Below are 13,293 nucleotides of genomic sequence, written 5' to 3' on the forward strand. Positions count from 1 at the left end.
AAGTTGTTTTAACTTGATAAGTGATCAGTAATAGTTAACAATAAGATATCATTTCTCATCTGCCATAATAACAAAATCTGAAAATGCTGCTTGCTCAGACATTATCAGTGTGCAGCCTAAGTTGATACATAATCTTTCCAGAAAGCAATCAGGCAGCACAATAAAATACAAAATATGCATATACTTCGTCCCAGCAATTTCACTACTAGAAATGAAGCCTAATAAAATGTGGTAAATGAGTGAAGATATATATGTAAAAGATATTATTGCAGTGCTATTAATAAAGTTACAAAATTGGGGGGAAATCTTAATGCCTAACAGGAAAGTAGATAAATCATGGCTCTCTTATATAAGGGACTATGATACATAAAAATTATGAAGTCTGAAACTGATTGTGGACAAGGTTGCACAACTCTTCTGAATATGGTTGAACTACTAAAGTGTATGACATGTCAATTAAATTCCAATACAACTATTTTTAAAAGAGAAAAAAATGAAGTAACTTGTATTTGTTGTCATGAAACAACACTCATGATATAGAGGAAAAAGATTTTAAAACAGGGTTCCACAACAATGTTACACTTGAACAGAAACAGCATATACACAGATATTAGTGATCAGATACTTCCACAAGTTTTTTTATTGCTGGGTAATTGAATTGCTTTTCCTTTTTCCTTTTCTGGATAGTCTGAATGTTTTACCATAGGCATGTATTCTATTTAAAATGTATAAGATAATTTTTAATTTTAAAAAGTCATTTTTTAAAAGCCCATAATTACTTTAAATTTATGTAATCTATTATATGGCTTTCATCTCTTTTATAAGTTACGATTGAAACAGAAAATATGCCTATTTTAAACCATGTGGAAAACCATAATTGACACTCAGTTGCTTGCATTATAATACCTTTCAACACTTTATCAAAGTACTGAAGGCTTCCTTTCTTTGCCTGGAGCGGCAGTGTGAGAGCCAAACATGCTCTAAAGTCTAACGCAATGAAAGCCTCTTTCTTAAGTTGTACTTACTTTATGGATAAGTTTTTGCTATCCTTCATTAACTTCAAATTAATGTTTTAATGACTTAAAATGAACCTAGAGACACCAAAAATTCTACATAAACTATTAACAAAATAAATACAGGTAAATGAGGTAAGGGGGAAAAATGAGGTAAGAAATGTTGATATTATATATTCCACATTCATCTGAAAAGGCAAAAATATCATTTGATGAATTCAACAAAAATTCTTATTAACATCTGTTATGAACTGATGTGGCGCACCCCTCTTTCATGATCCGATTTAATTAGCTTTGGGGTTGTAAATCATCACCTCTATAATGTTAAATGAAGTAAGGACATACCATATACACTCAAGTATAAGCCGACCCGAATATCCACCGAGACACCTAATTTTACCACAAAAATTGCATTAAAAATGTGCTGGAAAACTCGGCTTATACTCAAGAATATACGGTTATCTACAGAATTAGATCGTATCTTGAGTCCATCTCTTTTGAGATACACGAGCAAATCTCAGAGTGGCCTGAATACTACCAAGAAAGAAGAGCTAGGAATAGATGGAGTCTGTCCTCTTCCCTTCACTGAGAACCTAGACTCAGGGGAAGATGGATGCCAACATAGATGTCTTCAAGAAATGCCAGGTATACAGATATTGAAAGGAGACAAAAATCTTTTTCCAGAACCAACATATGATAAACTAGAGCAAATGTCCTGAATTTGAACTTCTGGCCTCCTAAAGTGAGAGTGAAAAAATTTGTTTGTTAAAACCCTGTACTGTGGTATGTCTGTTCCTCCAGTAGCACTGGATAACTGAAACAACAGCCGAAGTTCAGTTACATCACAGTATAAGCACGCCACTCAACTTCTCAATACCTTCGTTTTATTTTCTGTAAAGAGAAGGGATTGAAATGAATGATTTCTAAAGTTCCTGGAAGTTCTGGGATTTTGTGGTTTTAAAGAAAAACAAAGTTTCAAGGGCCAAAAAGTACCAATCATTTCTAACACCAAAACTTTTGTTTCTAAATTTTCTTATTCTTGACCTTTGGGAGAAGAATTTACATATGCAAATCTTAATAAAATATTCTAAGATGAAGAAAACAGTTACACACACCCCCAAAAAAGCACGGAAAATGAAAATTTTTACATTGTGTGTTCTTATATCTGTTTGAAACTGCCTTTCATACTTACAGCTTGATTAGGTAGATTGTCAGTCTTAAGTTCTCTGTGATTGGAATACTGAATATAAACAGGCTGGCTTCGGAGATGAGGAGTAACAGGAGTGTAGTAATTCACCATAGTAACAGCAGCTTCCTCAGAAGCCATTTCTAAGAAAGCCTGCAGTAAATACAAAAAGACAATGCAAAAACTCATCTTTCTGAAAGACAGTTTAAAACTTATCACTCTTAGGTTGTTCTGTCTTATACATTCTCAAAAGAAATGATACGGTGGGGGGGGGGTGTAAAAAAACTTTTGCTTTGAAATGTATCATGAATGTTAATTGGAGAAAAAAAACCCAGAAACTTTGAGTTAAAGAAAGGAAATGACTGGCGAAGAAAGCTGATGGTGCCCAGCTATCAAAAGGTATTGCTCTGGGGTCTTAAAGGGCTTGAAGGTCAACAAGCAGCCATCTAGCTCAGATGCAACAAAGCCCACATGGAAGATGCACACCACCCTGTGTGCTCACGCGGTGTCGAAAGGATCAGGTATCAGGCATCATCAGAACAAAAAATCATATCATTGTGAATGAGGGGGCAAGTGCAGAGTGGAGACCCAAAGCCTATTTGTAGGTCACTGGAGATCCCCTTGCAGAGGGGTCTCAGGGAGGAGATGAGCCAATCAGGGTGCAATGTAACAATGTAACAACTTTCCTCTAGTTTCTAAATGCTCACCACCACCCCCTACTATCAAGATCCAAATTCTATCTAGCAAGTCTGGCTAGACCAGAGGATGTACACTGGTACAGATAGGAACTGGAAACACAGGGAATCCAGGGCGGATGATCCCTTCAGGACCAGTGGTGTGAGTGGCGATATTGGGAGTGTAGAGAGAGTATGGGTTGGAAAGGGGGAGCCGATTATAAGGATTTACATGTGACTTCCTCCCTGGGGGACGGACAACAGAAAAGTGAGTGAAGGGAGAAGTCGGACAGGACAAGATATGATAAAATAAAAATTTATAAATTATCAAGGGTTCATGAGGGAAGGGAGAGCGGGGAGGAAGGGAAGAGCAGGGAGGGAGGGGAAAAAATGAGGAGCTGATGCCAGGGGCTTAATGTTTTGAGAATGATGAGGACAATGAATGTACAAATGTGCTTTACACAATTGATGTATGTATGCATTGTGATGAGAGTTGTATGAGCCCCTAATAAAACGATTAAAAAAAAAAAAGGAAATGGCAAGTTGATAAACTGATTTTATATGCTTCTTGGTTTTTCCTCTATTTCAGGTTCTTCTAAAATCTAGAATGAATTTTAGAGGCAAAATTGAATATGTGCATCACCACATCAAATGGATGCTTTCAGAAGTTAGGATTTAAGAGCCTGAGTCCAAAAATTTCCACACAGAGCACTCAAAGTGCGCTCCACCTTTTTTTAAAGCCATTGCACGTCAGGTGCTTTAAAGAAATTTACGAATCTCAGTTCTTAGTTGAGAAAACTATAAAGACAGAGGAGTTAATGACCAAGATTCATTTTAACCAGGTTCTTGAATATTAAACCATGAGCCTTTCCACCATAGCCCAGTTGTCTGGTTTGCAAAGTATGAAACAGTAAACTTTGACTGGGAAAAAAGGGGGGGAAGAGAGGAGAAAGGGATGATCTATTTAACTGTACACATAAGTAACTGATATCACACTAAACTTTTACCAGTGATTTATGGGAGCATCATTTTTTGCTTTAAATAAATTATACTATGCCCTCCCCATGAATATGGTGAAATAGCTAACTTTAAAAGGCTTCTGAAAAAAAAAACAAGAAAAGAGAAAAAAGAAAAAAAGGCTTCTGAGTATCAGAATTTTGTTATTGAGCATACCTGAAGGAGCATTTGGAGTTCCAGATGACGATGGTGGGGAACCCTGCATGCAGCCTTGGCAAACAGCATTATCTTAAACTCCCCAGAGCTCTCTCTCTCAGCCCACTCCCCCTCTAGCCCCACCCCGAAGACAGACTATAAAGAAAATCTCTCTTGTCAGCACCTCGTCATCCTATTGTCCACCCCACCCCAATCAGATTTGCATGTTTTGGACAGTCCTCCTAGGGTCTAGTTTCATTTTCAATTCTATGCAAGTATTAAGGCTCCTAAAATTCTTTTTTTCTAAAACAGATAAGCACATATAGCACATTTCATATACAATTTAGCATTACTGGTAAAATAAAACAGCTTCTCATACTCCAATACCACTGAGTACTTTTTAAAGACTAAAGGTGCAATGGTTCACTTTCTCAAATTATGGAAAATGGAGAACATCTTACCCTAAGTCAATAGTGATTTGAGTAACTCATCATTTTTTTTGACTATCTGAAATCACAGTATTAATATCCAAAAATTAACATAGGAAAAGCTGAAAGAAGCTCCCAGGTTTTTATGTCTTACTCGCATATGGTTTCATCTAGTTGTCAGAATTCCTGTAAGTTCTATGACAGGAAAAGGATATTTAATAGTTTTACGATGACAGTCTGCTCCCAACCCCACCCCATATCCTACTGGTTAGACAGTAAAAATACAAACATCTACTAACATCCATTCTGTGTCTTCAAAACTACATGCAAGAACATCTCAAATTTAAAATATAGAAACTTAAATCATCAACAACAAAACCCACCACATGCTCTGAGACCCGATTAGGAGTGATGGAAAAATAGGGAAATAGATAGTGATGACAGATGCACAACATGATGAACATAATTAATGTCAGTGAATTGTACAAGTTGAAATGGCAAGTGTTTTGCTATAGTCAGTTACTAAGTACACAGAGATGTAGGCTGTTATTTACTATGGTCCTGCCTAGCCATAACCCCTGTTGCAAGGTATTGTAAATTCTAGCCGTTATGCCTGTAGTGGAGCCTTGGTGCATAGTGGTTACACATTGGCCTGGGAAACGCAAGGTCAGCAGCTCAAAACCACCGCTCTCTCCGAGGGGGAAAGACAAGGCTTTCTACTTTCATAAAGATTTAGTCTTAGAAACCCGTGGGGCAGTTCCACTCCATCCTATAGGGTCACTGAGTCAGAATCAATCCATAGCAGTATGTTGGGTTATAATCCCATTTTGAAGGGAGTTCTCTGCTATGCTAATAGATAGGATTAATGTTGTATTTGGAGTCTCCACCTTACTCGAAGGTGTGGCTTAAGTCACCATGGCGTTTCCTTAAGGGAATGATCTGCTCAAAGACAAAAACCACTCCTCCATCAAAGCCTACTCTTCTGTGACCTCTGCTTCCTGACTGAGTGCTGGCAGCCGTGAGAAGATCTGCTTGGACCTGTTTGGCTTCTGGCTCTGGCCTTTCATCTGCCTGGCCTCTCTTAATTTGCGGTCTACCTACCACCTGGCCTGATTTCACCAGCTCCCACAGCCTTGTAGAGGAGGAAGATCCTGACAGTATTCTGAATTTCTTTCAGAATGGGGTCTTATCAGCATCCACCACCACTAGAGCCACTTCCTTTTAAAGCCTTATGAGTTCTGTGAGACGGTGCAACAAATTGCAGAACTCAGGGACGTGAGGGAATATATACGAGATAAAATGCACTTAAAGTCATTTATACTATTAAGAGGTATAACTATCCAAGTGACTCACTTTAAAGCCACTACCCAGAGGGGAGGAGTGGTGGTTAACGTCAGAGAAAATGGAGCTGTACAACATTTTGGAAAAGTTGGACATTTAGGACATCTTCAATAGCCACCTCCATTACGTTTGTCTTAATGCTTCTAAATGAAAATGTTACATACCCCCACCCTCACAAAAACAATTACATAATTTTACTACAATATTCAATTAACAAATACATAGCAATCACTTCAAAGTATGTTTAAAACACTTATAGTTTACAGAATATACATTTATGAGCATTAAAAAGTTACTGAGCACCAAGGGCTCAAGTAGAAAGGAAATGTTTTGAAAATTAGGATGGCAATAAAGGTACAAATGTGCTTTACACAATGGATGTATATATGAATTGTGATAAGAGTTGTACAAGCCCCCAATAAAATGATTTTTTTTTAAGTTACTGAGCACAAAACATGGTAATTATAAACCAAATTTTTCTTTCCTTCTATTTGTAGAGTCCCTGGATGCCACACAAAGGGTTACGTACATGCTGGACTACTAACTGAAAGACTGGTGGTTCAAATCCACTTGGAAGTACCGTATATTCTCGAGTATCAGCCTTCCTGAATATAGCCGAGGCACCTAATTTTACCACTTATTGACTTGAGTATAAACCTAGAGTGGGGACTTCCCCGGGTGGGGACCGAATCAAGCGCACTAGAACCTAGAATGGCAGTGCCACAATTGCTTTTCGAGAACACTGAGCTGCTTTACAAGGCGTTTTAAGTAAAAAGCAAAACAAACGCAGAAAAAAACAAACAAACAAAAAAACCCCCTAGAGTGGGAAATGCAGAAGCTACTGGTAAATTTCAAAATAAAAATAGCTATCAATAAAATTCCATTAATCGAGGCATCAGTAGGCTAAATGTTTTTGAAAACTTATTTCAAAGAAAAGCAATAAACTAGCTCTGTAAGTGGAAAAAAGGATCAACAAAAACAATGTGGTATTAAAAAAATAAAAATAAATTTAAAAAGACAACAATGTGGTATCAACAATAACTATACATGCTGTGTTACTGCAGGCACTGCATTACTACAATAGCTGCCTTACCCATGTGGTACTTACTGTATACACAACGCAGTTTGTATAGTTTGAGGCATGATACAGGCTGATGATATTCCAGAATGTGATGATATGACTGGCTGTTTGCATAGAGCAGCCTGTTTTAGGGCTTATAATATACACATTGCGTTGTATATGCAGTTACTGTATGTGCTGCATTACTGCATACGCAGCATTACCACATATGAATGGGAAGTGCTAACAACACACAGTGCATACACAACACAGCCTGTATATGATGAGCCCTGACACAGGTTAATAAGAAAAAATAAAATATAGCAGACTAAGTACTGTAAATAAATGTTTATATATCCAAGACCAGAGATATACCGGTACTTGTATTCAACAATGCTTGGGCAGAGCAATGGGGTGTGACCAAGCACGGGCAAGACTGTAAGGGCTATGTCATTGGTCACAACCCTGGAGAAGAGCGGCCGCATCCAACATACATCTGACAAGGATGCCGTGCACCCTAGGTACCAGTGCACAGAAGCGGGCAGGTTCTTGCCCAGTATGGCACAGACAACACAGAGGCTGCCGGCGCAGAAGAAGAGCGGTGATTATCAGCAGTCATCGGACCATCCACAGAGGCTGTAGGCGCGGGAGAGACCAGAGAACACCCGCACTACACAGAACAGGTAAGTGGGACCCTCACTTCAGTATAAGCCAAGGGGGGGCTTTTTCAGCATTAAAAATGTGCTGGAAAACTCGAGTATATATGGTAAGCCCTGTCCATCTGGAGGTCACAGAAAGGTTTTACTCTACTTGTCAAATGATTCTACATTAAGCCAGCCCAGTACAGGGATATTATTTTCCAAACATTAAATATGATGCTCAGCCAGTAAAAGAATATTACTTGCCAAATGTTAAAGATGATGCTCAATCAAGGGTCACAACTACACCAATTAAATACTTCAATTGAACTAGCAATATTCTCTAAAGTAGTGATGTGAGCCAAATAGCAAATAAAGTATCATGTAAGAATGAACAAAAAAACACAATAAATAAAATTCACTATCTTAAAGAGATAAAATACACTTAAAGTCATTTACACTATTAAGTATACATGACTTTAAAGAGTCACTTTAAAACCACTCTTCAAGTACAGCAGCAGCAGCACACTTTTTCTAAGACAAGACATAGAAACGATCAGAATAAAAACAACAAAACTCAGGTATGGTAATATACATTTAAAAAATCATTTTATTGGGGACTCTAACAGCTCTTATCACAATCCATACCTACATCCACTGTGTAAAGCACATGTGTACATATGTTGCCATGATCATTTTCAAAATTTTCTTTCTACTTGAGCCCTTGATATCAGCTCATTTTCCCCCTCCCGCACCCTCTCTCCCTCATGAACCCTTGATCATTTATACATTTTTTTTCCATGTCTTACACTGACCACTGTCTCCCTTCACCCACTTTCCAGTTGTCTATCCCTTTGGGAAGGGGTTAATGTAGATCATTGTGGCCAGTTCTCCCTTTCTCCCACCACCTTGGGCTTACCCTCCTGGTATCGCTACTCTCATTACTGGTCCTGAGGCAGTAATATTTTTTTAAATGGTCATTTTCTCCAAGTAATCCTCTTTTCAACAAAGAATTTGTAAACATTAATAATATCCACTCTATACAACTCCTTGCTTAATGTTCAGCACTGCCTCAATATCTACCATCAGAAAATGAGCTGATTCAGGGAACCCAAGAGGCAAGCGAATTTTGGGAATGATGAGGGCAACAAATGTATAGATGTGCTGTACACAATTGATCTATGTATTGTGATGGATTGTATGAGCCCCAATAAATTGATTAAAAATAATAATAATAATAATAATAATAATAATAATATAAATAAATAAACATCTACCATCAGTCTCACAAAGGAGGAGATTTGGAACACAAAGAGTTGGATGAGTGCTGAAAATGAAGTGCTAGGGCATCTTTCAGCTCTGTCCTGTCAAACGGTTCAATTCCTATTGTCCGGGGTGGAGAGAGAACCCAAAGCCACTACCTCTGTATGAGGACTGATGAAAATTACCCCCTAGCAGCCAGCCCCTAGTACTCCATCCCCAGTAGTCTGGGAAAGTGGTGCCAGTGAAGTCTTAGAGTTTTCCACATCAGATTCTCTTGCTGGAGTGTTCTACTCAGAGATGTCTTCTGAACACTTCTTTATGATCAAAGGACAAAGGATTAACAAAACACACCCACCTAGTGTTGCAGATAGACATAAATGCAGAACAAGAGTAGAACCTAGGGAAACTGCCCGCACCTGCTGCCTCTCCCTGGCCATTAGCAATGTGCCACAGATGGCGTCTAGGTCCTTTTCCAGCCGAGGCAAGCAAACCACACTATCCTCACGAGTTGCAACAGTGGTAGCATAAAAGGAATGGGAATAGTGAAGTGCTTTGCTGCAAACCAAAAGACTGGTGGTTCAAACCCAGACAGACACTGGCTCTGCAGGCGAAAGAACTAGGGATCTGCTTCTCCAAAGATTACAGCCGAGAAAACCCTGTGGGGCAGCTCTTTCACCTGGTGTCACAACTCTTAGTTCAAATCAGTTAGTTGATAGTACCTAACACCAAGTTCAGGCATACACTATCGCTAGAAGTAAGGTAAATGAGCAACATTTACAACAAGGTGAAAAGTACACTATTTTGATTTTTCTGCAAACACCTCATCTGAATTACATGGGAATACTAATCAATTACTTGTAGTTTACCAAGGACAGGGGACTGAATTAGACACCATCATGCAATTTCTTTCATGCTCAACACTTACCAATCTATTTATTTGCAAACATTATAAATACTTCAACCAAGTTTAGAAGCACAGTGACTTATTACAATGTACCATAAAATATCTAGGGCCCAGATTTGCTGCCCTCTCCTTTGACCAATTTTCTATGTAAAAGACTTCCAGGATCCCAAAACTGAGGAGTGAGAGTGGGGGACAGGGAAAACAAATTCATCCCAGTGAGGTCTGAATCCTAACAAAAAGAATGTGTATGAGACAAACACTATACGTTTCCTGTCTTTCTTAAGAAAAACCCACTTAGGAGTCCCTGGGCGAGCAGTAGTTCAGCACTGGGCTGCTAACTGGAAGGCTTGCCAGTTCAAATCCATCCAGAAGCACTTTTTCAGAAACATCTGGAAATCTGTTCTGAAAGGTCACAGCCATGAAACCTATGAAGTGCCATTGCTGATCTACTCTAAAACAGAAGATCGTAATTTAGAAATGACTTGATGGCAACTGGTGATTGGATACTTAGAACTAAATGCACTATACATTTGTTTTTTAAAGATTTGGAAAACTTAGCTTACAATTTGCCGAATGAGGCATATAAATGTATCTCCTATCAGGTTGTTCACATGTGTACAGGGTATTTTCATAAACCATCCCATAACTAAGAGTAAAAAAACCCCAAAACTCAAAATCAATGTCACTGAGTCGATTTCAACAGTAGGAGCCTATAGGACAGGGTAGAACTGCTCCCTGTAGGTTTCTGAAACAAATCTTTACAGGAGTAGAGAGTCTCATCTCTCTCCCAATGAGTGCCTAGTGGATTCGAACTACCGACCTTGCAGTTAGCAGTCCAAGGTTTAACAACTATACCACCAGAGGCTCCTTAACTGAGTGTAAAATGGTTTTGTTAAGGAGGAGGAAAGACCACAAATTAACAGAAAAGAGATAATCCTGTGTGTGTGTGTGTGTGTGTGTGTTTCCTCCCCAATATTCTTGTTTATGGTTCCCTGTCATTAAAAACAAAACGACAATTTCTGTTCAATTTATGTTTACAGTAGGAAATCAGGGAAATACACAAAAGAAATAAAAATCATCTGCAACATTAACACTCAGAGATAATCACCTTGTGTCAATCTTAAAGATCTACATACCTGGTTTTTTCCTTTCAACATCAAAAGATTAGTTACTTTGCCAAATGGTAGACCTAATGATATGACCTCTGCTTCAGTGACATCATTTGGAATTTTGCGAAGATGGAGAACACGGGAGGGTGAACAGGGAGGTCTATCTCCTCTAAATTTCTTGTTGTCATTCCCATTAGCTAAAAAAACAAGATTAAAGAGAATTACTGAAATTAGTTGATGTTGACATACTGCTGCCATTAACTGTCCTGTCATGTTTGATCCTCTAGCAGTTGCAGGTGTTGAAATGCAGGGAATGTGGGGCTTGGGGTGGGAGTGGGATGGAAAACAAAAGCATTACCCTGTGAATAACAGGGTTTGGGGGGGTTTTCATTACAGCATTAAACTTTTAAAAACTGAAGTCTTTTTTTTTTTTAACTTCAAGGAAAATTATTGTAGCCCATGAATTATATTATTTCAGATAATATATCAGTGGTTCTAAATCAGTGGTTCTCAACCTTCTAAATGCCACGACCCTTTAATATAGTTCCTCCTGTTGTGGTGCCCCCCCCCAAACCATAAAATTATTTTCGTTACTTCATCACTATCATTTTGCTACTGTTATTAGTCGTTCGACCCCTGTAAAAGGGTCATTTGACTACCAAAGGGGTCGCAACCCACAGGTTGAGAACCACTGCTCTAAAAATTAAACTTTCGTTGTACATTAGATATTATTTATACTAATATGTTTTCCTAATTTTCTACAGATAAATACTTATATAATTAGAACAAAAAATTTTAGGAAAGGCCATGATACAAATTTCACCAAGTGGATTTGAGCTGTTATGTTTATGAAAACAAAGTTTATTTCTTAGGTGTTATATATTCTTCATTAATTTATTTTTAAAGTGTTCTTAGAAGCTAAACTGGTCCTAATTATGTAACAGTAAATCTCAGCAGAAGCTTCACCTCGTTGGAAATGCAAACTTTTGCCCAGACCTACTAAATTAGAAACTCTGGGGGCAGAACCTAGTAGTTCATGTTTTAACACTGCTTCCAAGTGATTCTGATGCACTCTGGCGTTTGAGAACCAAAAGTATAAAATAACAAAGTTCGTCACCCCAGAACACAGTTAAATTTTGTTTAAATCTATTGTTTTAATACTGACAATAACTAGAGTCAACAGGCCTCAAATAATCAAATTATGCACTGTTAAAAAGGCTTTTCAAAAATAAATAAATAAAGAGGCTTTTTCTTCCCGCAAATAGCACATGTAAGACTGAATACTTTTTCAGGGTTGGCAATAATTTTTACTATGTGCCCAATACTGTGCAGACTTTTTTTTGTGTGGAAATAAGTACAGTTCCTTGCAGACTAGTTTCATCCCTTTGGGGTTTATTTTAAACTCTGTTAGGGCAGGTTTGGAGTAACCTTTACACTTGAGTTAGTTTAGCATTACTGGTTAAGGACTGGCTCCTGCAGCATCTCTACTGTCTATGCCTTAGATGTTCAAAGACTACTCTGACCAGCCATAATTTGAACATCTCCTAACTCTGTATAAACCCTGGGAATTGTTTAACTTATAGCTCCCGGCTGTTCTTTGTCTGACCTCGTGGTTTCACACTGCACAAGTGGGCTTCACATTCAGCAGCAGATTCAAAGTACCCATAAGACTTCTGGAGCTATTTTTCTAGTAGGCGCCCCTCCTTGTGACCCCACCCACATCCATGCCAGCTGCCTAAGCCCTCGCCAACTCTGACTTCTCGATCTTCACCTCAGCAATCCTGCCATGCTTGCTTAGGCTTTCCCTCCTGACCACCCAGTTTGGAAAGGAAGTCAAGGAGATGACAAGAATCACTGGCCCTTAATTTGTTTCCCTTTTCTCTGAGATAACAGGTCAGCTCTACCTGTTGTCCATCTGCCAAAAAACAATTGGCTGATTCTTTTTCTTTTTGCTTTAAACAATGTGGAAAGTTCAAGTCTGGTCCCAGTTACTCCATCATGGTTGGGAGTAGAAGTTTATATACGTTTTAAAATAACAACCCCCCAGAAGAATTTATTTCAAAGGACGGCATTGAATCTGCAGCTCCAGGAGAGGGACATATCTGCTCGGAGCACACAGGAATAGAAGAAGGGGGAACAGGAGAGAGTAGAGCATATCCTGACCCACCAGGCCTTGAGGACGATGATCCCAATTCCAGAAGCCAGTCCACAGAGAGGACCACATGGCCAGCCCCAATATGAGACATGACGCCCCTCACTGACCCATGGCCCTAGGGGGACAACACCAGAGACGCAGTGTGGGAATTGCGCCAGATCTGATCCCACCGCACCGAGGCAAAGAACTGGGGGAGTGCAGTGGAAAATCAAGGGAATGGAGCAGCAAGGTCCCCAGGGAATGCTGAAGGTAGACTTTGGTGCCAGGGTGTGGTGCCCCAACAGACTGGACTGGAAAACACTCCTAAAGGCCAACAAACTATCCTTGAACTAACTACAAGCATTTCTTTCTTGTTGTGCTTTGTTTTGTT

General features: G+C 38.9%; 1 protein-coding gene across 3 annotated transcripts in view; it reads right to left on the minus strand.

The window, feature by feature from the left end:
• Positions 1–13,293, minus strand: part of PTBP3 (polypyrimidine tract binding protein 3) — an 80,005-nt gene that overhangs the window by 30,099 nt on the left and 36,613 nt on the right. For 2 of the 3 annotated variants that reach the window (XM_004710948.4, XM_004710947.4), the window contains exons 4-5: positions 10,796–10,965; positions 2,206–2,352 (exon numbers count right to left, since the gene is read on the minus strand). In XM_004710948.4, the coding sequence (XP_004711005.1) occupies positions 2,206–2,352; positions 10,796–10,965 (317 nt within the window). The remainder of the gene's footprint in view (positions 1–2,205; positions 2,353–10,795; positions 10,966–13,293) is intronic. The other variant, XM_045296566.1, reaches the window with a different exon arrangement.

The sequence above is a fragment of the Echinops telfairi genome, unplaced genomic scaffold (genome assembly GCF_000313985.2).
Source record: "Echinops telfairi isolate 266 unplaced genomic scaffold, ASM31398v2 ScPeMD7_7410;HRSCAF=8448, whole genome shotgun sequence".
Lineage (NCBI taxonomy): Eukaryota > Metazoa > Chordata > Mammalia > Afrosoricida > Tenrecidae > Echinops > Echinops telfairi.